The 27138-nt window shown below is 45.9% G+C and overlaps 1 protein-coding gene across 3 annotated transcripts in view; it reads left to right on the top strand.

The window, feature by feature from the left end:
- The window catches only part of MAP2K3 (mitogen-activated protein kinase kinase 3), a 69518-nt gene extending 44997 nt beyond the window's left edge, over positions 1-24521 (top strand). For all 3 annotated transcript variants that reach the window (XM_083474514.1, XM_083474513.1, XM_083474512.1), the window contains exons 2-13: positions 6998-7030; positions 8377-8446; positions 9323-9371; positions 9813-9926; positions 10307-10426; positions 10825-10941; positions 13038-13089; positions 13820-13947; positions 16059-16136; positions 16958-17097; positions 19241-19286; positions 20160-24521. In XM_083474514.1, the coding sequence (XP_083330640.1) occupies positions 6998-7030; positions 8377-8446; positions 9323-9371; positions 9813-9926; positions 10307-10426; positions 10825-10941; positions 13038-13089; positions 13820-13947; positions 16059-16136; positions 16958-17097; positions 19241-19286; positions 20160-20243 (1031 nt within the window). In that variant the 3' untranslated portion in view covers positions 20244-24521. The remainder of the gene's footprint in view (positions 1-6997; positions 7031-8376; positions 8447-9322; positions 9372-9812; positions 9927-10306; positions 10427-10824; positions 10942-13037; positions 13090-13819; positions 13948-16058; positions 16137-16957; positions 17098-19240; positions 19287-20159) is intronic.
- The last annotated feature ends 2617 nt before the right edge of the window (positions 24522-27138 follow it).

Raw genomic sequence — 27138 nt, 5'->3', positions numbered from 1 at the left:
AGAGGAGCAAAAATAGCAGACTGCTGCAGAAGTTCCTCGAGGAAAATAAGCCAATTGGCCTAATTTTATGCTGATTGTAGAATTTTGGGTTTCCTTCATGCAGGGTTTTGGATTGCCTGACCTAGAAATACGCTTCCCCCCTTCTCTCATTAGCATGGGGTCTCTCAGTGTTAGAAACTCGGATATATAAACTAGGCACCAAATGGCTCCTTTAACCCGGCATAACAGTCACCAAAACCGAATGTCTTAGATGCCGTTTGGGGGCCAGAGGGCTCAAAAGTTCTATTTTCCCCCATAACACTACTCTTTGGTTCCTGAATTTTGTTCCGATGGTGCAGATAAAATATCATGGGTCGAATTCTACAGGATTTGCTTGTGAAAACAGGCAAGATCCAAACGTCAGGTGACATTATGGCACCTGGGCATCTTCACTTGGTTGGAAGTGGCGGATAATTGCCAGGTACAAAATGTGCTTGGTAAATGTTGAACAATTCTCTCTCGGGACCTTTCTTGTTGCCTGTCCCATATTTCTACCCCTTTGCCTCCTGCAGCATTCTAAATTCTGCAGAAGTCCCTACGAACAGAGTTCACTAATAAACTGTTAAAAGATGGGCATTTAAAAAAAATAATAAATTGGCGTCTAGTCGGAGGGCAAGATTAAGGGTTTTTACCTGCTCGCTGGAATGCAGCAGCGGGGAACATACTATCATCTATGAAAAGATTTACAGTGCCTGACACTAAGCAGACAAGCCTTGTTGCAGCCACTCATTTTATGGGTGACGAAGGGACGGTTCACACAGTAATTCAGTCTACGGCTGAGCCCTTGACATTTTTCTCTCCCCCCCCCCACACCTTAGCCAACCCCTCACTAACCTACATTTTAAAATCTTCCTGAATTTGGGAGGTGGGTAGTAACATGGCTGGGGAACTTTTCATGGTGGGGAGGAAGAGAAATCAGAGTATTGGAAAGCTTTTCATTTTCTAAAAAACATTAATAGCTGCAACACCAGTCAAACATCAGGCGGTTTTAGAGTTGCAATTAATTCAAATGTGTGTGTGTGTATGGGTGCACCGCTTTGGGGATGTGTTAAAATTTACAAATGCTAATGTTCCCCCCCCCCCCCGTGCCTTTGTTCCCTCCTTAAAACATCTGAAAACTCAAGAAAGGTTAGAGATAAAAACAGAAGAAGACCCGGAAGTATTTCAAGGCATGTCCTATATAGTTTTCTTACCTTAAACAATTTAAGGAAATTACAGGCCATTCCTTGAAATACTTCCGGGTATTCTTATTTATTTATTTATTCGTAAATAATATTCACTTGAGTTTTCATATGTCTTAAGAACACAATGCTATTATGCATCAAATACTATACTACCAGGTATTCGGAGAAAATTAATTTCCAGGTAAAGTTTTGCATTTATTTATTTTTTAAATGTAACATTAAATGTGCTTAAAGGGTTTTCCCTCACCACCCATCAAATATTATAATTCATTTCTGTTTGCCTTTCGAGGTCCAAGTTACACACTCGGTTTAGGGCAAAGGAAAATTTTCTGTGTTCCATTATTTTTTGCATGAAGCCACATCTCTTGGGGAGAAGTTTGCACAAGACCGTGGGGAGGGGAATATGGAGCCTCTGCCCCTCCTTGCCAGGTTGCAGGTAGATCTCAGGGATGGGGTAGGTAAACGGGAAAGACAGACGGGGCCTTTGCATGCTTCAGCTCTGCTTTTCAGGTCTTGTGAGCTAACTGCCTCTTCTCTCGAGATGCGAGATCCCAGGCTTCCTCTGAACCTTGGGGCTGGAGAAAGGTCAGGAGCCGCAGGTTGTCAAAATGGACTCATCACACCAAGTAGCTGGTTCCAGGTTTTCCAGGTTTGGGGAGCAAGTGAGCCCCAGCTTTGAAAAGGGTGTCAGCTAGAACAGGCCTCCCCATGCATGCTCTGGCTGTCCGTTTGCAACGGGAAACAGGGTACAGTGGTACCTCAGTTTAAGAACAGTCCTATTTAAGAACAATTTGGTTTACAAACTCCGCAAAACCAGAAACAGTTTGAGAACTTTACTTCGGTCTAAGAACGGAATCCAAACAGTGGAAGCGCACCGGTGGCGGGAGGCCTCATTAGGGAAAGGGCGCCTCGGTTTAAGAACGGTTTCAGTTTAAGAATGGACTTCCGGAACGGATTAAGTTTGTAAACTGAGGTACCTGTCTGTCTGTCTGTCTGTCTGTCTATCTATCTATCTATCTATCTATCTACCTACCTACCTACCTACCTACCTCTCTCTATCTCCCAACTCTTTTTGGCCCCATCTTTGCTGAACATTTAAAGCACTATACAGTCGTTCCTTGGATCCTGAACGCCTTGGTACTCGGTTGGTTTGGCTCCCGAATGCCGCAAACCCAGAAGTGACTGTTTCGGTTTGCGAATGTTGTTTGGAACCCAAATGTCCGATGGAGCTTCTGCTGGGCTGCAAGAGTTTCCTGCAGCCAATTGGAAGCTGCGCTTTGGTTTCTGAACGTTTTGGAAGTCGAACGGACTTCCGGAACGGATTCCATTCGACTTCCGAGGTATGACTGTAAAAGCACTTTAAACAGTCATGGCTTCCCCCGTTTGTTAAGTGAGGTGTTAGGAGAGGGACCCCCCCCTTTAGTCTCCTCCCAGAGCTAGTTCCCGGAGTGGCTTAACTGTCGATCCCTCTTCCCAGGGAACTCTGGGAATTTGTTCAGTGAGGAGAACGAGGTTCTCCTAAGAACCCTCAGTACCCTTAAGAAACTACAGCTCCCATAATTCTTGGGGTAAGCCTTGGAGGTTTAAAGTGGCATGAAACTGCTTCAGATGTTTAGTGCAGATGAGGCCAGAAGCAGAACTTGAATATTGGCCGTCCACTCCTCCCCCCTACCCAAAAAGCTCTGTCTTGAAAAGTGCACGGAGGCCATTTTGTGTTTCGGAACATTTTTTCCATGTAAACCTGTCCCGAGCAGTAGAGGCCCGTTGCAGTTAATGGCTCCTCTCAGGCCTTTCACACTAGCAGAAAATAGGAGGATACGCCATTGCTGCCGCCTCCTTCATGAAGGCCGTAATGAATGGCCATTGTCCTGCTGCCTGCTGTTCCAGTCTGACATCACTGGCACTCTTTTGCGATGGTGTTGGACAATTTCTCTCTCCTCAGTTAACCCTTCCCACGATCTCTTTGAGTTTTGCAAGCTCCATTCTACATCTTCACGTCTCCAGGAGAACCACAAATTTGCTCAGGGTGCTCGGCTGAGACTGAGAGGGTTCAGACTCGACTCTGAAACTGTGATTTTTTTTTGCATGCTTGATTTATTGTGGCATCTGCACCGGCTCCCACCTGATAGAGCTATGGTTTGTGAGTGGCTGTTGAAGCTGTTTTTTTTTTCAAACCATGGTTCAGGCGGATCATGGTTTGGTGTTGCACGTGAACTGACAAACTGTGATGTTGCTTCGGCCTCGAGAGGCTTTGGTTTGGGGGTAGGATTCGGGGACTTTTGAGGCACAGGGGAATGGAAACAATAGATGCTATGGTCTGCCTGAATATTGGGGGCACAATTTGTGGTTTGGAGCTTAGACTGTGGTTGGCAGTGCAGGAAGTTGTTTTCTACTAAGTGAGATGACTGATCCTTCTAACTCTTTTACTGATTGGGGATGGCTTTCCATGCTTTCAGATGGGGAATCTTTTCTAACTGTGCTGGGAAGTGCTATGGAATTGGGACCTTCTACATCAGGGGTCAGCAAACTTTTTCAGCAGGGGGCAGTCCACTGTCTCTCAGACCTTGTGGGGGGCCGGACTATATTTTGAAAACATAATAATGAATGAATTCCTATGCCCCACAAATAACCCAGAGATGCATTTTAAATAAAAGGACACATTCTACTCGTGTAAAAACATGCTGATTCCTGGACCATCTGTGGGTCGGATTTAGAAGGTGATTGGGCCGGATCCGGCCCCCAGGCCTTAGTTTGCCTACCCATGTTCTACATGCAAGGCAGATGTTCTGCGGCTTGACTACAGATTTTCCCTTTAGCTCATACCATCTGTGTTGAAGCTGCTGTTGCAATCCTGCAGCTTCAAGCCCCCCTCTCTTTACCAGAATTATTACAAATCCTCCCTCCATTCTTTATGCAGCCTCCTCCTGCAGAACTGACGTTGGGTGTGCATTTTGGAATGTGTCAGGTGAAAGCTTTCTAGCAGGGGGAGCCCAGGCGTTAATCAGACAGAGCGTCAAGGGCCATCAACAGATCTTGCCAAGGCCCAGCAAGGACTGGGCATGTCTGTGTGCCAAATTTTGACCTTGCACAGGGCGCCATAGTACCAGAGTCGGCCACTGATATTGGCCATGAAGCTCACAGGGTGACTTTGGGGGAGCTGTCATAGTTTTTGTTTTTAATGTTTTTGTTGTTGTTTATATGCCACCCATCTGACTAGCTCGCCACTCTGGGCAGCTTCCAGCAAAATATTTTTTAAAAATACAATAAGACACCAAACATTAAAAACTTCCCTATACAGTGGAAGTATTGCATACACTTCAGGTTACACACTCTGCTAACCCAGAAATAGTGCTTCAGGTTAAAAACTTTGCTTCAGGATAAGAACAGAAATCTGGCGGCGCGGTGGCAGCAGGAGGCCCCATTAGCTAAAGTGGTGCTTCAGGTTAAGAACAGTTTCAGGTTAAGTACGGGCCTCCTGAACGAATTAAGTACTTAACCCGAGGTACCATTGTACAAGGGGAAGTCACTGCATCTCAGCCTAGCCTACTTCAGAGGGTTGTTGTGGCGATTAATTGAGGAGGGAGGAAGAAACAAGCATGCTATCTTGACCTCTTTGCAAGAAACGAACAAGGAATAACTCAACACGCAGCAACACTGGTGCTGTTACGTGGAAATTCAGAAGAGCTCTCCTTAAGAACCCCACACTTCGTGCCCAAGCCGTTAAAGATCAAAGTTTCCCATGGAAAAGATGGGCATTTTGCACCGTCTCTCGAGTTATCCTGAGGATAGCAACGATTGCTGCTAACGCCAGTCCTGGCCAGCTGGATCCAGCCTCGGAAACTTGGTGACCTGAACGATCATAACCCCCTGTGAGCGGTTGCTGCCGCCACCGCATTCTGAATGAAGAGCTTGAACGGATTCTCGAAAAAGGCGGCGTTGTCCCAAACTGGTTGCTTCATTTCCCCCCCTCCAGATGCTTGGAGATGTAGTGACCTCTAGCGGTCAAGAAAGGCTTCTTTGCCCTTGGCTCCCCAAGGATAGGAACCCTGGGGAATTGAAATTCGGCACTGTGCTGTGCATCCCACAGCCCAGAGCTGGTTCGTGCTGGTTAGGAGTTAAATGGCAAAATCCAGGCCTTGTACCAAATCAGATTGTTTGCCTTGTACCAAATCAGATCGTTGGTTTATGTGGAAATCGTTCAATTTGGTTGTGTACGTTCTGATGTTTTGCTTCTGACTGCTTTTGCTTATGTTCATGCTTAGTACATGTGTTGCAAGGTGCCTTGAACGTGGTTTTAACTTTGGAAAGGTGGCATACAGTGGTGCCTCGCAAGACGAAATTAATTCGTTCCGCGAGTTTTTTCGTCTAGCGAATTTTTCGTCTTGCGAAGCACGAAATCCCATAGGAATGCATTGAAATTCAATTAATGAGTTCCTATGGTCAAAAAAAGTCCAAACAAAGCCAAATTTGGTACAACAAGAGTTTATTAAGTGCTCTTTAAAGTCACACATACTGTAAAGAGCATTTCAAAAATTGAAGGAACAATAAATTAAGTTTCTAAACATGACAGAAAAGCTTTTTTTTAAAAAAAAACAACAACATGGCCCAATGGTCACAGAAAATCATAAAAATTCAAAAAACAAAACCACACAAGCTCCCAGATTCTTGCAAAACCCTCCTCAACTGTTCCCCCAGCCACCCACCACACAGAAATTCAAATCCAGAATTTTTTTTAAAAAACAGCAGAGTGGCTCAATGGTCACAGAAAATCATAAAAATGCAGAAAAAACCACACAATCTTCCATATTCTTGCAACCCCCCCCCCCAACACCAAGTCCTTGAATTCAAAACACCCCAACCCAAAATCCACCCCCCCCCCAAAAGTTTTAAAAGTTTAAAAGAAGTTTTGGAAAAGCTTCAAAAATCACCAAAAACCTCAAAAAAGGCTACCACACCGCGTTCTATGAGTTGCTCCTCGAAGTCAAGTCGCAACTGTATTAACGGTGTTAAGAAAAAGGAAACAAACTTGCAAGACGTTTTCGTTTTTCATCTTGCGAAGCAAGCCCATAGGGAAATTCGTCTTGCGAAGCAGCTCAAAAAAATGGAAAACCCTTTCGTCTAGCGAGTTTTCCGTCTTGCGAGGCATTCGTCTTGCGGGGCACCACTGTACAAATAAAAAGATTGATGGATTGATCATTGGTCCATCTAGCAGAGAGGGATAGCTCAGTTGGTAGAGCCCAATAATAATAATAAATTTATTCTTTATTAAATTTGTATACTGCCCCATACCTGCAAGTCTCAGGGCGGTTACAACATAAAATCACAGTAGAAAAAAAATACAAAATAAATAATAAAAACAAAAACAACTCAATATTTGTATCAGGCGTAGGCAAACTTGGCCCTCCAGATGTTTTTGAGACTACAACTCCCATCATCCCTGACCACTGGTCCTGTTAGGTAGGGATCATGGGAGTTGTAGTCCCAAAACTTCTGGAGGGCCGAGTTCGCCTGATCTATATGCTGCCCACCTAATTGGGTTGCCCCAGACATCTGATGGGAGGGTATTCCACAGGGCAGGGGCCACTACCGAGAAGGCCCTCTGCCTGGTTCCCTGTAACCTCACTTCTTGCATGAGACTCCTAGTTTCAGAGTTGTGGGTTCGAGGTCCACGTTGGGCAAAAGATTCCTGCCTTGCAGGGGGTTTAGAATTCTTTAGTACCTGGACAGCGGCTTGGCTAGAATTGGGCTCTTAGTTTGTTTTCTCTTTCTCATAGATCCTAAAGGATCCTCGGAAAAGCGGAAAGGAGGTAAGGGATCACCTGAACTTTTGGAAACATTTCTTCGTCTCCACAGTGCTTTTTTCTTCTCCCCACCCATGGACTGTCATGGACTGGTTGGAAGCGGAGGAATGGTGGGAGGAACCAGCTTCGGAATTCTTAAGAGAATAGAGCTCAGAGCCCAGGGATTGGTGGTGGGACAATGATAAGTAGAGGGAGAAGACTGGGAAGAGGTGGTGTTGAAAGCTGGAAAGGTAACAGGGCTTAGTGAGATGGGAGAGTCTGTGGCAGAGAGAAGGCCAGATTCAGAGGCAGAAGCTGAAGCCAGGAGAGGAGGGAGGCCATCAAAGCAGACAGCTGAAAAAGGCTAAATTAAAGGATTCTAATTAAAGGGTTTTTAATACAAAGTTGAGACGTGGGTAGCGCTGTGGGTTAAACCACAGAGCCTAGGACTTGCCGATCAAAAGGTCGCGGTTCGAATCCCCGCGACGGGGTGAGCTCCCGTTGCTCGGTCCCTGCTCCTGCCAACCTAGCAGTTTCAAAAGCATGTCAAAGTGCAAGTAGATAAATAGGTACCGCTCCGGCGGGAAGGTAAACGGCATTTCCGTGTGCTGCTCTGGTTTGCCAGAAGCGGCTTAGTCATGCTGGCCACATGACCCAGAAGATGTACGCCGGCTCCCTCAGCCAATAAAGAGAGATGAGCGCCACAACCCCAGAGTCAGCCACGACTGGACCTAATGATCAGGGGTCCCTTTACCTTTAATACAAAGTTGCAGGCTAAAGTATAGTGACATAGGGGAAGTTTTCAACTGATTCCTTAAGGAGAAACACCCTGGTGGTTCTCCATGGAGATGTGTTCCATTGTTTTGGTGCCACTCTTAAAAAGACCCTGTCTTGCATATTTGCTTGAGAGGTCATCACCTTGGAATTGATGTTTAGGACCTGGTCCTATTCTGAACATGGGACATCAAGATTTAATTGATTACATTTTGGGTGTACATTTTTTTTTTTATTCCCTCTCCCCTCCAAAGAGCTCAAGTTACTCCCTTGAAGCAACCTTGTGAGGCAGGTGAGATAGTGACTTTTCCATGGTCACCCAGTCCAGGGAACATTGTGTTGGAGTGTGAATTTGAACCCGAGTCTTCCCAACCTCATTTCAGCACTGCTATGCCTCTGCTGGTTCTTGCTTTATTAAAAATACCCGGGGTAGCTCAGTTGGTAGAGCATACGACTCTTAATCTCAGGGTCTTGCGTTCGAGGCCCATGTTGGGCAAAAGATTCCTGCATTTCAGGGGGTTGGACTAGATGACCCTTAGGGTCCCTTCCAGTTCTACAAAAAAAGATGATAAGAGAGTGTGTGTCCTCTTTCTTTCCAGGGCCGAAGAAGAAACGGCCGCCTCTCTTGAGCATGCCATCAGCAAACAGGCAGTCATCCGTCCCACCAACGTAAGAACCGCTGCTTTGCTCTCTTGCAAATTCCTAATATGCTGTCTGCTGTTATGCTTTTTATTTTATTTTTTTAATTATTGGTGCTCTGTAATGTGTTTTCAGAGGGACATGGGTGGCGCTGTGGGTTAAACCACAGAGCCTAGGACTTGCCGAACAGATGGTCGGCGGTTCGAATCCCCGCGACGGGGTGAGCTCCCGTTGCTCGGTCCCTGCTTCTGCCAGCCTAGCAGTTCGAAAGCACGTCAAAGTGCAAGTAGATAAATAGGTACCGCTCCGGCGGGAAGGTAAACGGCGTTTCCGTGCGCTGCTCTGGTTCGCCAAAAGTGGCTTAGTCATGCTGGCCATATGACCCGGAAGCTGTACGCCGGTTCCCTCGGCCAGTAAAGCGAGATGAGCGCCGCAACCCCAGAGTCGTCCATGACTGGCCCTAATGGTCAGGGGTCCCTTTACCTTTAATGTGTTTTTAGTGTTGTACGCCGCCCTGGGATGTTTTTGATAAAGGGTGGTTTATAAATTGAATAAATAAATAAAAACAAATAAAGCTGGAGCTCTCCAGCTCATAGTTTGTCTACATAAGGAGAGAGGAGTCTGTGGCTCTGCTGGACTATATCTCTCTCATAAAGCCCTGACCATTGTGCATGCTGGCTTGGGGCTGATGGGAGTTGGTGTCCAACATCACCTTTGTTAGGGGCACAGTTGCCCACTTCCACTTTAGATTCTCCTCCCCATTTATGTGCCCCTCGGTTTTGCTGGAGCCCAAGTGACTTTACTGAGTGTACCCGTTTGACACTCACCAGCAGCCAAATTGCAAAATTTCAGAAAATCGACACCAGGTGGTGGACTTTTAAATAGAGCCTTTGTATTTCCTTGCAGACCTCCAAGAAACTTGGATTCCAGGACTTTCATTACTGTTGGTGAGAAGGTATGTTGATGCTGATGTTGTTCTGTTTTTGTTTTTTTTTACTTGTTTGGCGCATGCACACCGATTAACAACATTTTTTCTCCCTGTGATGTTATCTGGATTATCAAGAATTCTTCCTTGTTCATCTTTAAATAATTGTTTGGGGTCCGGTTTTATATAGATTACAGCTCCTTCCTTTTTTGTTACACCTGAGGTTACAAAGTCCTTTCCCAAAGTCCTTTTGTTTTTCAATATTCTTATACAATTCCTCACTATGTGTGTTTCTCAGAGGCAAATCACATCAAGGTTTTAACTTCTTTAACAACAAATTTTGTTTGTGAGAGAGATAAAGAAGGTTGCCGGCTGATGTTAGCAATACGAATATTGGCTTGATCCTAAGCTAAATGTATTATTTTGTCAATTTTTTTGTGCGTCTTTCTCTCTCTCTCGCCTGGTCAACAGAATTTCGAAGTAGAGGCCGACGACTTGGTGAGCATTTCAGAGTTGGGAAGAGGAGCTTACGGCGTAGTGGAGAAAGTGTATCATGCGCAGAGCGACACCACCATGGCTGTGAAGGTAAGAGCTGCAGTACTATATAAATATTTATTTGTTTGGTTTTTCAGATTAAAGTTTTACAATTACATAGCCAACATACATCATAAAAACAAGATTTCCAATGAATCTCCTGGACCCCCCTCCTCCCCTTTGTGGGTCCTGTTGTTAGTCATTTCCTCCTGCATCTTTTATAATACAGTGGTAACTTGGCTCTCAAACTTAATCCGTTCTGGAAGTCCGTTCCAAAACCAAAGCATTCCAAAACCAAGGTGCACTTTCCTGTAGAAAGAAATGCAAAATGGATTAATCCGTTCCAGATTTTAAAGCAACCAGGGGAGGAATAGTTTTCCTGAAGCCTTGACTGTATGGTTATTTCCTTTTTCCTTTCCCACTCTCTGCAGAGAATCCGAGCCACTGTGAACTCTCAGGAACAGAAGAGGCTAGTGATGGACTTGGACATTTCCATGAGGACCGTGGACTGCTTTTACACTGTCACGTTCTATGGAGCCCTTTTCAGAGAGGTAGGTGAGCAGCAGGGAGGCCAGAGCCTCTTCATTGTTGCCGGCCACCTCAGACAGCGAGCACAACCTCTGAAGCGTTTGCTGAAAAGCAGGGGGAAGCCAACCTGGTGCCCCCCCCCCCAGATGTCTTATTTATTTATTTATTTATGTCAGGTATACAGCACAAAAAATGTAACACTTAAGTAATAACATTGGTTAAACAAATAGCGTTCTCAATAAAGCGCATTTTTGAAAAATCAAGTTCCAAAGGCAGGTCTCGAAATAAAGCAGGGATGACTCCTGCCACGCCCTTCCATTGGCAAGGAGTTCCACAGGGCAGGACCTGCCAAAGGTTCAGTCCTCTGATGAAGGCCAACCAATTCATCTCTCTCCTCCTTCTCTCCCTCCCTTCTTTTCAGGGTGATGTGTGGATCTGCATGGAGCTAATGGACACGTCTCTGGATAAATTTTATAAGAGGGTCCTGGAAAAGAAGAAGACGATCCCCGAAGACATACTTGGGAAAATAACCGTGTCTGTGAGTGGCACCTTCTTTCTCTGGGGAAGGTTGCTGTGGGACCCACCCACCCATAGCAAGTGAGCCAGGGAGAGCAGTCTGCATGATTGCTAAGCGCAGAATGCAGCAGCCAACACAGATGGAGAGACCCCAGCTTCTCTTTGAAATCAGGGTGGGGTTGTGCAAAACCCTTTTTATTAATTGAACTTCCATATCGAGGACTGTCTCCCCAAGCTGCTTATTTCAGGCTGGTGAAGAGGTGTGTGAATCTCCCCCTCCTGCTGCAACAAACTCCCTTCCCTACTTGCCTCCCAGAACCAGAAGAGCCATGAAATGGGCGGAGGGGAGATACCTGCAGGCGCAGTCTCTGATTATTTGGAGAAGAGGGGACTTAGGCAGCTGTGGGGAGATGGGGGACCTTCAGTCTCATGGGGGCAAGACTTATTGGAGAAGAGTTGCTGTGCTCATTAGGCCTGATACTCCTTTGCAGATTGTGTTTTTTGCTAATAGAGTTAACTCTAGCTTGCATAGCGTGATTTGTGAGTCGAGGGCCCGCCACCCGCTTAGAGATAAATAAGACACAGGGACACATGAATTTAAGGTTAATGGGCTAAAGAAGGCCACAACTTTATCGGTTACAGCATGTGAGTGCTATTGGCTTTAGGCATTGGATCAAACAGTCTATACATGACTCCACCCCGCTCAGCAGGGAGTCATCTGAAGGTTAACAACCAGTGGGAGGAGCTTGTTGATGCAAATACAGTGGTACCTCGGGTTACATACGCTTCAGGTTACATATGCTTGAAGTTACAGACTCCGCTAACCCAGAAATAATACCTTGGGTTAAGAACTTTGCTTCAGGATGAGAACAGAAATTGTGCAGCGGCGGCACGGCAGCAGCAGGAGGCCCCATTAGCTAAAGTGGTGCTTCAGGTTAAGAACAGTTTCAGGTTAAGAACGGACCTCCAAAACGAATTAAGTACTTAACCCGAGGTACCACTGTACAACTGAAGCTTCCCCTGATGTCACTGGGGGTCATGCCATGGCCCTAGCCACCAGCAAGGCATCGGGCAGGATCCACAACCGCCGGATTCCTTTAAAGGAATACCCACACAAGGGGAGGGGAGGTGATGGCCACACCTGCCCTCCAACACACGACACATAATCCAATGCCTAACTGCCAATACCCAAAAAGTTGTGACGGTTTGCTACGAGGTAAGTGAAAAATCAAGAGGCTGCTTCCAATTTGCCAGATGGATAAACATTCCTGCCAGGCCCCCTGGGCAACCAGGGCAACCCACCTGAGTCCATAGCAAGGTCAGACACATAAATATGATCTAAAGGGCGGGTGGCCGGGTGATCTGATGACAAAGGGGCACAGAATGTGAAGATGGAGCTGCTGCGGCTGCTTGAATGCGGCTAAACCCTGCCCACAAGCCAGTCCTATTGGCTGGCCTACAGGCGTAGCGCGGCAGCCAGGTAAGCTGACGCAGGGGGCTGAATACGCCCCCCTGCCGACAGGGGAACCTGTTGGAAATCAAGCCTTTATCAGGAGAAACTGGCAACTCTCCCAGGCACCCGGCTTGGTCTCCTGTTGACCTCCCTGTCTGCTTTCCCGGCAAGATCCAGGCAGAAGTCGCGATAGGCAATCCTTCTCAGCATGAGAAGAACACACCACTCTTTCCTGCCCCCCCAGGCAGGGGAAAGAGATAGACAGAAACGTATTTACATGCCTTTATTTCTGTCTTTGCAGCGTTACAGAAAACACGACTGCTCTCTTCAAACTCCAACAGCCGAGAGACAAACTCCTCCTGTACTTCCTGTACAGCTCATATTACACTGTGAGCTAATTCCGGTGCCCTCTGCACTGTGAATTGACTGTCCCTCTGTTTCCCACGGAACAGTCCCAACATTCCCATTATGTTTTGCTTTCAAGCTAGCAATAGCTCGCGGCTGCATTGCTTCAATATCGTAACACACCTGCTCACAACTCCTCCCCTCTGTTAGGAGGAGAGGCTTTACTGCTGGGTCGCTCCAAGCACGGCAGCTCACCTGGTTGGCCAAAGCTGGTCTGCAGCTAGAATTACACCTCCCTCTCTCTCTTTGTCTTTCTCCAGATTGTCCGAGCCCTGGAGCATTTGCATAGCAAGCTGTCTGTGATTCACAGAGGTAGGCATTGGAGTTTGTGCATTACGAGGGCTGAGCAGGGGGCGTAGAGCTCATAGGCAGAGCACCTCTTGGGATGTGGAAGTTCCTAAGGCCAGCCTACAGCATCTCCTGTTGGAACGATCCTGGTTGCAGACAATATAGAAAGATTGCCTGCCCAGAACCCTGCCAAGCTGTTGCCAGTCAATATCCAGTACTGAGCTAGATAGAGGCAGAGAACAGTCTGTGCTGATAGAAGGTGGCTTCACCATTAATCATTCCAGAGCTGCTAAAGTTAGTTTCCATTCTGCCTGACTGGACACACCTTGTCATGTTTGCATCTGTATCTTGCATATAATAATAGTTTATTATTTATACCCCACCCGTCTGGCTGGGTTTCCCCAGCCACTCTGGGTGGCTCCCAACAGAATTAATGATAATAACAACAATAAAAAATGATAAAACGCCAGACATTAAAAACTTACCTAAACAGCCTTCAGATGTCTTCTAAAAGTCAAATAGTTGTTTATTTCCTTGACATCTTAAGCATTCCGCAGGGTGAGCGCCACTACCGAGAAGGCCCTCTGCCTGGTTCCCTGTAGCTTCACTTCTCGCAGTGAGGGAACTGCCAGAAGGCCCTCGGAGCTGGACCTCAGTTTTTCATTAAAAAAAAAATTTAACGGAGGAAAGTCCCCCTAGCCGGTCCAGAGAAAGAAGCGTTAACTGCTCTCTTTGTGCATCTTCCTCTTAACAGACGTGAAGCCGTCCAATGTCCTTATCAATAAACAGGGACATGTCAAAATGTGTGACTTCGGGATCAGTGGATACTTAGTAGATTCTGTGGCGAAGACCCTGGATGCTGGTTGCAAACCTTATATGGCGGTGAGTTTTTGATCAGTTGTTTGGGGCACACCGCCCTTCTCTTGCGCACCCCCCTTCAATCAATCAGTTTTTTGTGATCAGTGATCAGCCTTCAGGAAGAAACATGCACAATTATTTATTGGTTGGTTTGTTTGTTTCCTATATCCGAGGATCACAGGGTGGTGTACAATATAAAAACACAAAAATACGTGACCTGGTAACAAATGTAAACAATAACCACTCCCCAGTATAAGAGGCTATAGATTGTTTAGTTAGCCCAAAGGCCTGGGAGAAGAGGAATGCTTTTGACTGGCGTTTAAATGAAGGCACCAGACAAGCTTCCCTAGGAAGAGGAAGTGGGGAGCCACCACAGAAAAGGCCCCGCTCTCATGCTGCCGCCCTCTGAACCTCTTGCAGAGGAGGCACACGAAGGGCTGCAGGTGATGACTGCAGGGTCCAGGTGGGTTCATATAGGGAGAGGCGGTCCTTGAGGTATTGTGATCCTGAGCTGTTTATACAATAATACCAGGCCCTGGGATCTTTGGATAAAGGGTGGTCATATAAATTGTATCAATAATGGGAAACCAGACTGATAAAATTATGAATAACAGTCTCAGGCAGGCATGGAAAACAAAATTATAAGTTTGCTCAAATGAACTCTGGCGAGTTTCACATGCACAATTTTTAGCTGCTCTGGAAGGAAGAGATGGATGTGTTCTTATCTGAAAGGACCCCCCAAATAGCATAAAATGCATTTGACCATCCTGGGAATTTCTGTAAAGTGAGTTCAAGTACAGATCTTACGTATATCCCAGCGAGAGAAGTGGTGCTTAAGTGCATGAGTTGTCAAGTTCTACTGTGGTTTATAATTTGTTGGGAGCCACCCAGAGTAGCTGGGGCAACCCAGTCTGATGGGTGGCATAAAAATTATTATAATTATAACTGTAGTAATAATTATTATTAGTCTGCCTCTCTGGATTCACAGAAACGTTTACATTGACAATAGGGGACTTCTTTGAACTTCCCCTCCAAAGTGCATTTAACGGTGCCAGAATAAATGCCCCATGATGTTCAAAGAGCACACAAAGAACCCAATTCCTCCCCATTGGTCATTTCAACAGAATGAGTGTCACTTGGCTGAGGACCCTTTCCAGGCTCTCTTTGGGGTGAATGGGTGGGAGGGTATATTCTGCTATTGGTCCCATAATAGTGTTTTAGTGATACGGATTGTCCACACGTCATCCCACTTCGTTAGTTGTTCTGTGATGCTTCCCCCGATGTGAATGGGCATAATTGCCGTCTGGAGGGTAACTCTTGTGCGGAAAAGCAAAACGTATCTGGATCTTTTCAGTGCAGTGGTACCTCTGGTTGCGAACGGTATCCGCTCCAGAGGCCCGTTCGCAACATGAAAAGCCCGCAACCTGAAGCGCCGTATCTTCGCAGGTGCGCGGTGCAATTTGGTGCGCATGCGTGAAGCGCGATTTAGCGCTTCTGCACATGTGTGAGCGGTGAAACCCGGAAGTAACCCTTTCCGGTACTTCCGGGTCGCCGCGGGACCCAACCTGAAAAAACGTATCATTTAGCAAACGTAACATGAAGGAGGTATGACTGTATTAAAAAAAAACCCCACAGGATTTCAGCAGGAAGCTACAGTGGTACCTCAGGTTATGAACTTAATTTGTTCTGGAAGTCCGTTCTTAACCTAAGGCGGACGTTCCCTACATAGTCCTCCTGTGGCCCCAGAAGCGGATTGTGTTCGTATCCCGGGGCAAAGTTCACAACCCAGGACACCTACTTCCGGGTTTGTGGAGTTCGTAACCCGAAGCAGTTGTAAGCAGGACTGTTCGTAACCCGAGGTAGCACTGTACTTAATGTGCAGTCTGTCTGCCCTGAAGATTTCTGCAGGTGCAAACAGTATATTTATATCTTACCCTACCTGCAAGGAACTTGGGGGAATGGCTCTTCACCTCCCCTTTCTATCCTTAAAACAGCCGTGCAGGGTAGTTTGCGGCTGAGAGGAGGGGTGGCCTGGCTCAAGGTGAGCTTTCGTGGTTAGGCAGGGACTTGAATCCAGCTTTCCGTAGCTCAACCACCAGACCGTGCCAACCCTTTTCGATACATTTCCTTTGCAGCCAGAGAGAATAAACCCTGAGCTGAACCAGCAGGGGTACAATGTGAAATCGGACGTCTGGAGCCTGGGCATCACCTTGGTAAGAAATCTACGCAGAAGTGTGTCTGTGTGTAAAGGGATCAGTAATTGAGTGGGTTTAATAATTCAACAGTCAGGAAACACGTGAACACTGTTGAGGATCTATGAAATATATTGCATGAGATATTGTCACCTTGTTGTGGGGCTTGCCCCAATCTAGAATAGACATATGGAACTCCCTGCTACCAGATGCAGGGGTGTATATTAGTGTAAAGGTAAAGGGACACCTGACCATTAGGTCCATTAGGTCTGGGGTTGCGGTGCTCATCTCGCTTTATTGGCTGAGGGAGCCGGCGTACAGCTTCCAGGTCATGTGGCCAGCATGACGAAGCCACTTCTGGCAAACCAGAGCAGCGCATGGAAACGCCGTTTATCTTCCCGCCAGAGCGGTACCTATTTATCTACTTGCACTTTGACGTGCTTTTGAACTGCTAGGTTGGCAGGAGCAGGGATCGAGCAACGCGAGCTCGCCCCGTTGTGGGGATTTGAACTGCCGACCTTCTGAGTGGCAAGTCCTAGCGTCTGTGGTTTAACCCACAGCGCCACCCGCGTCCCTGTGTATTGGTGTACTTAGTTTTAAAAGAGGATTAAAAGAAAAATCACAGGGAGAGTTTCATCAGTGGCTACTGGGCTAATGGAGCCTCCTTGTTCCAAGACAGGATACCTCCAAATAAGAAATGTCAGGGACGTAGAACGATGAAACTTGCCTTCAGGCTTTCTGGTTGGCTACTGCAGCAGGCAGAAACACTGGACCCAGGTAGAAGTTCCGTTTGACCAGGAAGGGCTCTCCGTTTATGTTCTGTTCTGCTCTCTCCCTCTCAGATTGAAATGGCCATTCTCCGATTCCCGTACGAATCCTGGGGCACCCCTTTCCAGCAGCTGAAGCAAGTGGTGGAAGAGCCCTCGCCTCAGCTGCCTGCGGAGCATTTCTCACAGAACTTTGTGGACTTCACAGCCCAGTGGTAGGTGCCCTTCCCATCCAGGCCGCCATCTTGTCTCCCAGAATGCACTGCACTGGAGGTGATCCATTTCCCTGGAGCACAGTGCTTCAAAACACCCCCAGCTTTGCATCCAGAATGTCCCTGGCAGCATCTCCCAAGCTGGTTTTTATCAAAGTAGGTTTTACCCTCGGGCACTTTAATCTGGTTTAGGACCCCGTTGGCTGTTGGTGGTTTTAGGGACGTGTGCAATACAGCTTCTTCACCACCTGAGCTTTGCTGTTGGAGTGATTTGTAGGTAGAGGAACCTCATTTTTCCACCGTCTGTTATTAGCAGCTTGCAGTGAACTTCACCAGCATGTGAAATTCCTGGGATAAACATCTCTGGGTTCATGTGGATGGTGCATGGGCACACCTGTGCCTTGGAAGCGAGGAGCGTCTGCCAACTCTCACCACCCCCACTCCCAGCCCAGATTTACCCCTGTAGTCACATGGTAGCAATAAGTAAACAAACAACCCCTGTGTTGCACAATGTGACTCAGCAATATCAAAACCAACACGATGGCCAGAAACAATAACAATGTGAAAAACTATGGAATAATGCAAAACATCAAAATTATCAAACTGATGGAGAACTGAATGAAACAGTAGTTGCTATCTGGAAACACTGTTCAGCAGAGTTCAGATTTGGACATTTGCTGATCATACAAAGCTTTGCAAGCTTGATCTCTGCCGGGTAAAATCTGGCACCGTGACTTATTCAAGGACCTCTAGAGACTTCAGTTTGATAATTTTAATGTTCTGCGTTATTCCGTAAAGTTTTCTATATTGTAATTGTTTCAGGCCATCGTGTTGCTTTTGATATTACTGAGTCACACGGTAGCAAGCTGATACCCTTAAGTATGGCAAATCCAGAAATTTGCACTCTTGCAGCTCTGCAGAAGGCAAAAGCAGCGAAAGCAATTTTGTAGGAACAGGTGAGAGGAAATAGGGACTGTCCTTGATGAATTTGGGCAGCTGAAATGTATGCAAATTGAAATTATAATGTGTAATTAAAAGGCAACATAAAAGCTGCCTACAACAAGAGCAGAATACTGGGACCTGCCCCCACCCCCATCCCCCCCCCAAAAAAACTCCCCATGTATGAGTAAAATATGATGCAAACTATTGTTTTTTTCCTTTTTCAAACATAAACCTTTGTTAATGTTATGCAGAGATAATATAGATTGGGAGGAATGAAAGCTTCACACAGCACTCAAGTTTCTTCTGGGTCTTGGTAGGATGCATTTAATTGAAGGAATGGGTTTCCAAAACCCAAAACTGACTGTGCAGGCAGTTTTTAAACTGTACCAAAATCCCCATTTCTCCTTAGCTAAAATGCATAAACTTTAGCTGTTGAGCAAATGCAAAAGAAGAACGCAGCTCTCTCCCTTATCAGTTTGACGGCAAGACTGGCCTTGACTTTACCAGTAGAACAGACACAGACATATCTTATGTCCTGACCACAAATGACGCAGAGACCCAAGTCTGGGACTAACGCCAGAGCATGTTCTCAGAAGTAGTGACCTCTTGCTCCAAGATAGGAGTAGGAATAGGAATATCCTTTTATGGTCAGGAGTGCAGGAAGGAAATCCCTTTTATGGTTGAGAGTACCAGAGCAGGAACATATGTGATGTCAACCTACATATACAAGCTGATGTGGTTGGAAGGAGGGAGAGGGTGCCTGGAGGATATATATACTGCATGAAACTTGTCATTTCTTTGGACTTGCTGTGGACTCACCACGCAAGTGCCTTCTGCTATCCGGAGAGCAGAATAAACTCTTTCTTTGAACCAACTCGGTGTCATTTTGACTTCCTTCCTCCTGTCACGGAGCAACGCAGACCCAATCGGTGAACTCCAATAAGGCTACATAATCACCAAAACATATGTTTCACATAACTATATATCACAAAACTCTGTTTACATAAAACAACCTGATGAGTATTCAGGACTATATTAAAATGCCAAACCAATGGCTTCATTACTATGAAAAAGTTACATTTTATGTTTACTTCCTTCATAGCAACATAATACCTATCCAGCTTTCCTCTAAAGTTCTTAATGTTTTGTACAACCGACCTCTTAACTCTCACGAATTTTCTTTCCTTGTTTTTCATTCTCTTAGTTTGAGGAAGAATCCTGCCGAACGATTGAGTTATGTGGAACTCATGGTGAGTGTCTCTTCTTCCTTCTCCAAATTTGGTTAAGGGTTATGTGGTGCCAGCAAGGAATTAATAGAATTGTAGAGTTGGAAGGGACCACAAGAGTCAATAATAATAATAATAATAATAATAATAATAATAATAATAATACTTTTATTTATACCCCACCATCCCTGGCCAGAGCCAGGTGCAGAGCAGCCAACAACAGTAAAATTACAGTAAAAACATAATGGGGGGAGGGGAACCAATTTAAAATACAGGTTAAAATGCAATTTAAAATGCCGCCTCATTTTAAAAGTAGCCCATAGAGCAAAAACCATAAGGGGAGGGAAACATAAGGGTCAGACATGAGTCCAAACCAAAGGCCAGGCGGAACAGCTCTGTTTTGCAGGCCCTGCGGAAAGATGTCAAGTCCCGCAGGGCCCTGGTCTCGTTCCACCAAGTTGGGGCCAGTACTGAAAAGGCCCTGGGCCCTAGTTGAGACCAATCTAACCACCTTGTGACCTGGGACCTCCAAAATGTTGTCATTTGTGGGCCTTAAGGTCCTCCGCGGGGCAGACCAGGAGAGGCGATCCCGTAGGTCCGACCCCCTGCAATGCAGGAATCTTTTGCCCAATGTGGGCTTCAAATCTGTGATCCTGAGTCTCATGCTCTACCTACTGAGCTATCCAGGAAATGACCGCCCTTCATTGGAGGATTTTACACAGAGTTTGGACGGCCATCTTATCAGGGACTCTTTAGTTGTGATTCCAGCATTGCAGGGGGCTTTGGGGGGCTGCCTTCCAAGTCCACGATTCTATGACCGCCTCTTCCTTTGCTCCTTGTGCAAGATGAGACCTCTTCTCCCTGTCCCAAACTGAAGCCGTTCTCCTTTCCCAACAGGCCCACCCGTTCTTCACTATGCACGACACCAGCGAGACTGATATGGTCTCCTTCGTCACAGAAATCCTGCGAGAGGACTCCTAAAAGTCCCACGGAACCTCGCCATCGGAACAAAAGAACCAGCCCTGCCTTCTCCTGGCGGGGAGAGAAAACGGAATAAGGATTTTTAGAGCACCAACTGTGGTTTGCACAAAAGAGAATGAATGTCTTTGCTGCTTCCTCCCCTCCCCCCCCCCAAAATAATTTTTCTTTTTCCTCCCACCCCTTTTCTCAGCATCATGCTGGACTTAGAGAGCGATTTTATTATTATTATTTAACAAGAGGCCTCTATGAATGACACGTTTTTGACACGTAGACGTCTTCGATCCCAGCTGTAGCCACGCACAGTCCGCTTAAGGGTTGAAGGGCGCTTAAGACAACTCTCCCTCGGGTGGGTTTTGAGAAAAGCACGTTGTGTTACTTTTAAAACCAGGCGCCTTTTTGAAATGCAGCTGTGTGTGTGTGTGTACATGTGTGTGTATGTTTGTGTGTCTATGAGCATGTGTACTTTTGCTTGGAGAGATCTGAGCCCATCTAAAACTGCATACAAAATCACAGCAGCCACAGAAGTGTCACCTGTCGCAGGTGAACCAGCAGACCTGCGGGGCTGGTTGTCTTTTGGGTGGTGTCACTTCATCTTGCAAGCGGCAGATCGCATTAAAATAAAATAAAAAAGCTCAGTAGATCACGAGGCTCTTAATCTCAGGGTCGTGGGTTTGAGCCTCATGTTGGGCAAAAGATCCCTGCATTGCTGGGGGGTTGGACTAGATGACCCTGATGGTCCCTTCCAACTCTATGATCTGATATCTATGAACTGAACCCACACCCCAGTTACTCCCTATATGTCGAAAACTAGCTCTTAGAGCAGAATGGAAGAGTTATTTAAATGTTCTCCACTGTGGAAGTCTGGGAAGGACTCTCACCTATAATTCTGTTTTTAACACGACTCTTAGTTTTGTTATCGCCCCCAAACATTTACTCATTTAATTCTAACAGCCGTTTTTCTTAGATCTAGACAGACGTCTCCTTCAGTTTTCCACAGCTAACTGTAATATATTATCAGTTTCTTTTAAATGCTCTGTCCAGTCACAGTTGTGTGGCAAAATCAGTACACACACATATACACAAACCCCTCTTTAAGCACAAGCACAGAGTCCCCCTCTCCAAAATTGCTCCGGAAGCTGTGATTGAGTTGAGCAGCCACCTCTCTGCTGACCTAAGACCACAGGTGCATCCTGTTGTTGGACTTGCCATACCCATCATCCCTTACCCATTGGCCATGCTGTCTGCTGGGGTTGATGGGATTGCTAGTCAAGCAACGCTTTGAACACCACGTGTTTCCCACCCCTGCTATAGAAAGAGTCCCAAGGACAGACAGGCAGTTCATAGCCATATTTAACGTAGTGGAGGGAAGAATCTAACGTCCATATTTATCTAACAAATCCCCAGATCTATCTTTCTTCCTTTTTAATGAAAAGAGCAGTTGAATGTGGGGTGTCTATATGTATTGGGGTGGGGCATATTGACAGTTCCTCTGCTGTCTCTCTCCCCCCCAAAGTTCACATACACAAACCAGCTTCAGTACCACCCAGCCAGTCGGTGACGATGGGAGTTGTAGTCTTAATAAGACTTTTTTAAAAACCCACAGACACTTTTTCATCTGCGACACATTGCAGGGTAGAAGCATCCATGTCGGTTTCCCCACCACGGGGACAAGCGGACTTGCTTTTTCTGTCATGCCAGCTAATGCCTGCACATGGGGAAGTTGTGAGTCAGTTGTCCAGTGTTGGGTGTGCTAAATGGCAGTCCCTATCTGGGATTTCTCAGGCAGTGCCCATTTCCATTCCTACCTGGAAATGCTGGGATTTGAACCTGGGACCTTCTGCATGCGAAAGCCAGGTGCTCTACCGCTGAGCTAGGGACCGCCTCCTTTTGTTCATCTGTCTCATCCTCTCGGAAAAGGTGCTTACCAGCACAGTTGACACTGTTGCTAAGTTGTACTCTAATGCCCTGCCCACGACCGACAAAAGGGAAGCATTTACCTGTGATATTATATAGCCCCACTTGGTTTCTGTGGATTACGTCTCTCTCCTCTCTCCTAAACACACGTGCAAGTCATATCCATTATTATCTTCCTTCTTTCTAATATATTTGTACATATAAATTATATTTTGAAAACTCAGCATTATGCCCAGGTGGGAATAGGTTTGGTAAAACAACCAGCATTTTCACTTAGACCAACCAGCCTTAGGGAGTGTTGGCGAAGCGTTGTGGTTCAAAGGGGGAAAAACAAGCCACCTAATTTTTAATGGGTCCTTTTTAAGAAGCATCCCTGGATTCTTAAAAGCATGCCTTGGGTCTTCAAAAGTGGCCACCTCCTTTGGAGAAGTTAGGTTTCCCTCCTTTGCTCTCCCCTCCTACCCCCAACCCCAATAATGTTCCTAAAAGTTCTCTGCCTTAACTACATTTGTAATTCTGTGGAATAAGGTCCAGGGTTCTGGAACCGTAGGAATGCAAGCAGGATCAGGCCAAAGCTCCATCATAGACCAACCACATCCCTCTGGGAAACCTGCAAGTGGGGAGCTAAGGGCCCTCGACTCCTGTTAGGGCCTGTCCTGCCATTTGGCAGAGTGAAGTGTCTGCCTCAGACTACATCTGCCGAGGGGCTGGGAGCAGCTACAGAGTGGTACCTGCATGCCTCCTAAGCTAGCAAGCTGATTTTGAGGGCAGTTGAGGAAGCAGTTCCATCACCAGTGCTGAAGTTTGACCCCATTTGCTCTGTACATTTGAAGTAGCCGCCTCCTACTTTAAACAATGCCAGAAACCGCTGAGAGCTGTTGGGAGAACCCCATTCAACTCGCAGAGTCCCTTGGGGAAGAGGGATTGGCTGCTAAACAGCTCCTGAAAATGGTAGCTTCTGCATGTGATGGGCGTGGAGTTACTTTTGGCCTTCCAGTTGTTGCTGACCCACAACTCCTGGGATCAGTGGCCTCGCTGGGGCTGATGGAAGTTGCATTTCAGCAAAGGTTCCCCACGCCTGGTATATGGAATGGGTGAGGAGAGGTGCCACCTCCTGCTTTCACGTGGGCAACACAATGCCATCACTGGCTGGGTTGTCTTTCCACACCTGGGCTTCAGTAGCCATGCCACCACTGAAAGTGGAGGTGGTATATTGCCATCATGGCTCCTATTACTTTGCCTAACCCTCCCTTCTTGTAGCCACCAAAGCCCAGCGGCTATTGCTTTAGCAACCTCCTTAAATTAAATAGGTGTCGTTTGATCAAGTTGTTCTTTTGTCTGTCCTGAAAAACCCATGCCTTCAGCATTTTTAATGTTTTATTTTATTTTTTTAAAAAGATGATGAATCACTTTCCATTTTTCTCCTGAATTCCCCCTCCCTTCATCTCTTCCTAAGGCAAACTGCTGCACTTTTGTCATGGGTTAGCCCTGCAAGTGTCGTGTGGCAGGTTTTTTGAATTGCAGGTGTTGTATAATTTTTATCACTCGTCTTTATTTTTAATGTTGCGGTTGTACTTTTCTGGAAAATATCCCCCCATCCTCCTCTTCCTTCAAAGCTTTGGTGAATTTTTTTTTAACTGCATGGTTTTGGATTTTCAGCCTTGTTTTCTCCACTTTTATATCCCCCCCACCCCACTTTTCCAATAAAAACCTGGTTTGAGAAAGCGAGAGTGACTCCATTTTGAACACCCAATAAACAAAATGGCCGCTTCCCCACTAGCGAGAATCCAGGCCAAGGGGCTAAAATGCAGCCCATGTGCCCCCTCTGTCCTGGCCATGCCCATAACTGACCTTACCTCACACACTTGTTGAGTGGTTTTTGCCTGACTGGAATGTGTCCTAATAATGCCTCTTGCTTGCCTGGATGGTGAGTGGTGTGTGTGTGTGTGTAGAAGTTAGCCTATTTTATGTCGGTAAAATTCACATTCAGCATTTGCCTCTGGCCCTGCCCGCTCCCGGAATGTGGCCCACCAAAGGTTGCGCACTACGGAATGTGGCCCTCAGCCTCAAAATGCTTTCCTGCCCTTGTTACATGAGCTGGAACTACGTGGAGCCAGAGAGAACCTTCTGGGTTGATCTTAGTTTAGAGAGAGCCACATGCCTCTCTCTAAACTACACTGCAGCTTGCTTGCTTTTTCTCCTCCGCTTCCCCTACCCCGCCTGGGTCCTTTCCAAAAAAAGGCTCGCCGGTGGGGATGGAAAATGGTTTTGTATCTAGGAAAGGACTGGATGCTTTTATGAATTGGAAGACTGTATATAACAACGAACTTGGTCATTGGTTTTCAATAAAATAAGCCCACCCAACCCAGTTTCTTCTGTGATTTTTTTCCCTTACAAACACTTTAAATAAAAGTGACAGCCAAGCTTTCCTTGATGATGTGTTCTTACTGCAAATCAGTGTTTCTCAAACTTGGGTCCCTCTCCAGCTGTTTTTGGACTACAACTTCCATCATTCCCGACCACTGTTCCTGCTAGCTAGGGATGATGGGAGTTGTAGTCCAAAAACAGCTGGAGAAACTATGTTCTAAAGCTGCTCGCCATCACAACTCTTAAATCTTGCATTAATTCCTAGCTGGGGGAAGAGAACTGCTTGCTTAATGCATCCTTGGTTTGACCCAAATCGTTCTGTCTATTGCTATAATGTGTTGTCATTATTCTGTGATGAGTTGCACACCTAGATCAGAGCTGATCCTGATTTGCTGTACAGTGGTGCCCCGCAAGATGAATGCCTCGCAAGACGGAAAACTCGCTAGACGGAAGAGTTTTCCGGTTTGGAGGTGCTTCGCAAAACGAATCTCCTATGGGCTTGCTTCGCAAGACGAAAATGTCTTGCGAGTTCCTGCGGGGTTTTTTTCCTCCCCCCCTTTTTCTAAACTGCTAAGCCGCTTATCAGCTGATCCGATCAGCAGATAAGCCGCTAAAAGCCACTAATAGCGCTAATCCGTCAATGGGCTTGCTTCGCAAGACGAAAAAACCGCTAGACGAAGAGAATCACAGAACGGATTCTTTTCGTCTTGCGAGGCACCACTGTATCTCCAGACTGCCTTACATGTTTACAGACCAACTTACAGAAAACTGTTAAATCCAAATGTTTTTAAAATGTATATTCCACCAAGGCAAGTGTACAAAGGCCTTTTACGCTGCTGTTCATTTTTGCAACATGACATGGATGCAATAATAGTGCAATAGCGGTGGGTTTACACTGGACTGTTGACAAATCATTCTGCGTTGTAAGTTCTGCAATACTTCCCCCGTGTCAATTACATTACTGCTATCTGGAGGGGTCCCACTGCATGACAAAATAAGGGCAATAAACACATTAAACCGAAGCATCACTTGTATAAAATGCTACAGGATTTCAGCAGGAAGACACAGGATAGGGAACAAAACAAGTATGTGTGCCACAAAACATTTGCAGGTTCAAAAGGTATTGGAATAATCACGTATAACCACCTCAGTACCAGCAGGAGTAGAAAACCACCATGAATGGGTAAGCAGGAGCGGCCCACTGTCTCCTGACTTATTCCCAAATTCCTGGTGGAACTTAAAATGTCATACACTATTGCCATCGTTTTATCATTTCCCCACATTTTTTGGTGCAGTTTAAAAAAACGATGGAAGGATTGCAGTAGAAAGTGCAGGCTAACCAGCAGATTAAATGCAGAGTGCAGGTGGGGCCTAGTTTATTCTCACCTGGTTGCTAGTTCTTACCCATGCTGAATTTATACCTTAAAGCAAGGAATTAAGTGCCATTTGCCTTTTTCACAGAGTTGGAAGAGGGGTTGAAGAAGGTACTTCAAGAGTGCTATCACATCATTTTGACGAATGCCTTCAGAATTAGGTACCATATCCCTATTAATCTTTTATTCATAGCAGCACAGCTTCAAAAGAGAAGTAAGGGGCTTTGTGCTTATTTTTAAGCATTTTTGTCTACTCAAAGTGGCTTAACGATGCCAAAGTTGTCTTCCTGGTGAATGTAATAAATGCATACCGGGGCAAGTGCAAGAAATTCCATTTGATGCTTTTGTGAAATGATCCATTTTTAAACCCCTCCCCACCCCCGGTAACCTCAATACCTCTGTGCCACAGATGTTCAGGCTGGAATTACTTGCATTGTTTTAAATCTTCAAGGGAAACACAGCTTAAGCCCCCCCCCCCCAAAAAAAAGATATTGGAGCACTCCAAATTATTTGCCCATGTATGTACACCGAAAAGAATACATCAAGCTGAAAAGCAACACATAGAGATCTCCACTGATCATTGCAATGTATCCCTAATTATAACTATTGCATAATTATAATTAGGGATACATTGCAATTATAATAATTATTGCATAGTTATAAGATTGTTGTATAATTGTAGAAGGAGAAGTGGCTGTGAGCAGATGTGGCTGTGAGAGTATTGGTGCAAAATAAATAAATTCCTGGATGCCAAGATCCAAGTTTGTGGCAAGTAGTCATTGGTGAGAGAACCCGAGCAGAGATTTAAAGTCACAAAGTATGCAGCAAAGTAATTGTGAAAATATAGGCTGTTAGTCCTTTAAAATGTGACCCTCCAAGTGAGTTCCAAAATGTCCCCTTAAACAGTTGCTTTCCAGAGTTTCCCTCCTCACTCATCATAGGAAAAATGCGGCATATATGTTAAGTTAAAAATTGGTTTGCTTACAAAGCCTTCGAAGGCCATGTTCATGTGCTTCAGAAAAATTGCAGAGGCAGGAGAACTTAGTTTAGTTACAAAGTGGTAAAGGTTCCTAGATTATTGGTATATGAACTCAAAAGTGGCTGGTGAGAGCCGTACAGCAGAGCTGCAGCAACCAGCCCAAAGCTCTTCACATCCTGAGCTTCTCAGGTAGACAGATCTGATTACCTATTTCCTCCCAAGATGAGGGGAAGTAACATAACTAGGCCTGGCAGGACAGCTT

This window comes from Podarcis liolepis (assembly GCF_965112155.1).
Source record: "Podarcis liolepis genome assembly, chromosome: 14".
In the NCBI taxonomy this organism is placed as follows: domain Eukaryota; kingdom Metazoa; phylum Chordata; class Lepidosauria; order Squamata; family Lacertidae; genus Podarcis; species Podarcis liolepis.
This window is presented reverse-complemented; position numbering and strand designations above follow the sequence as displayed.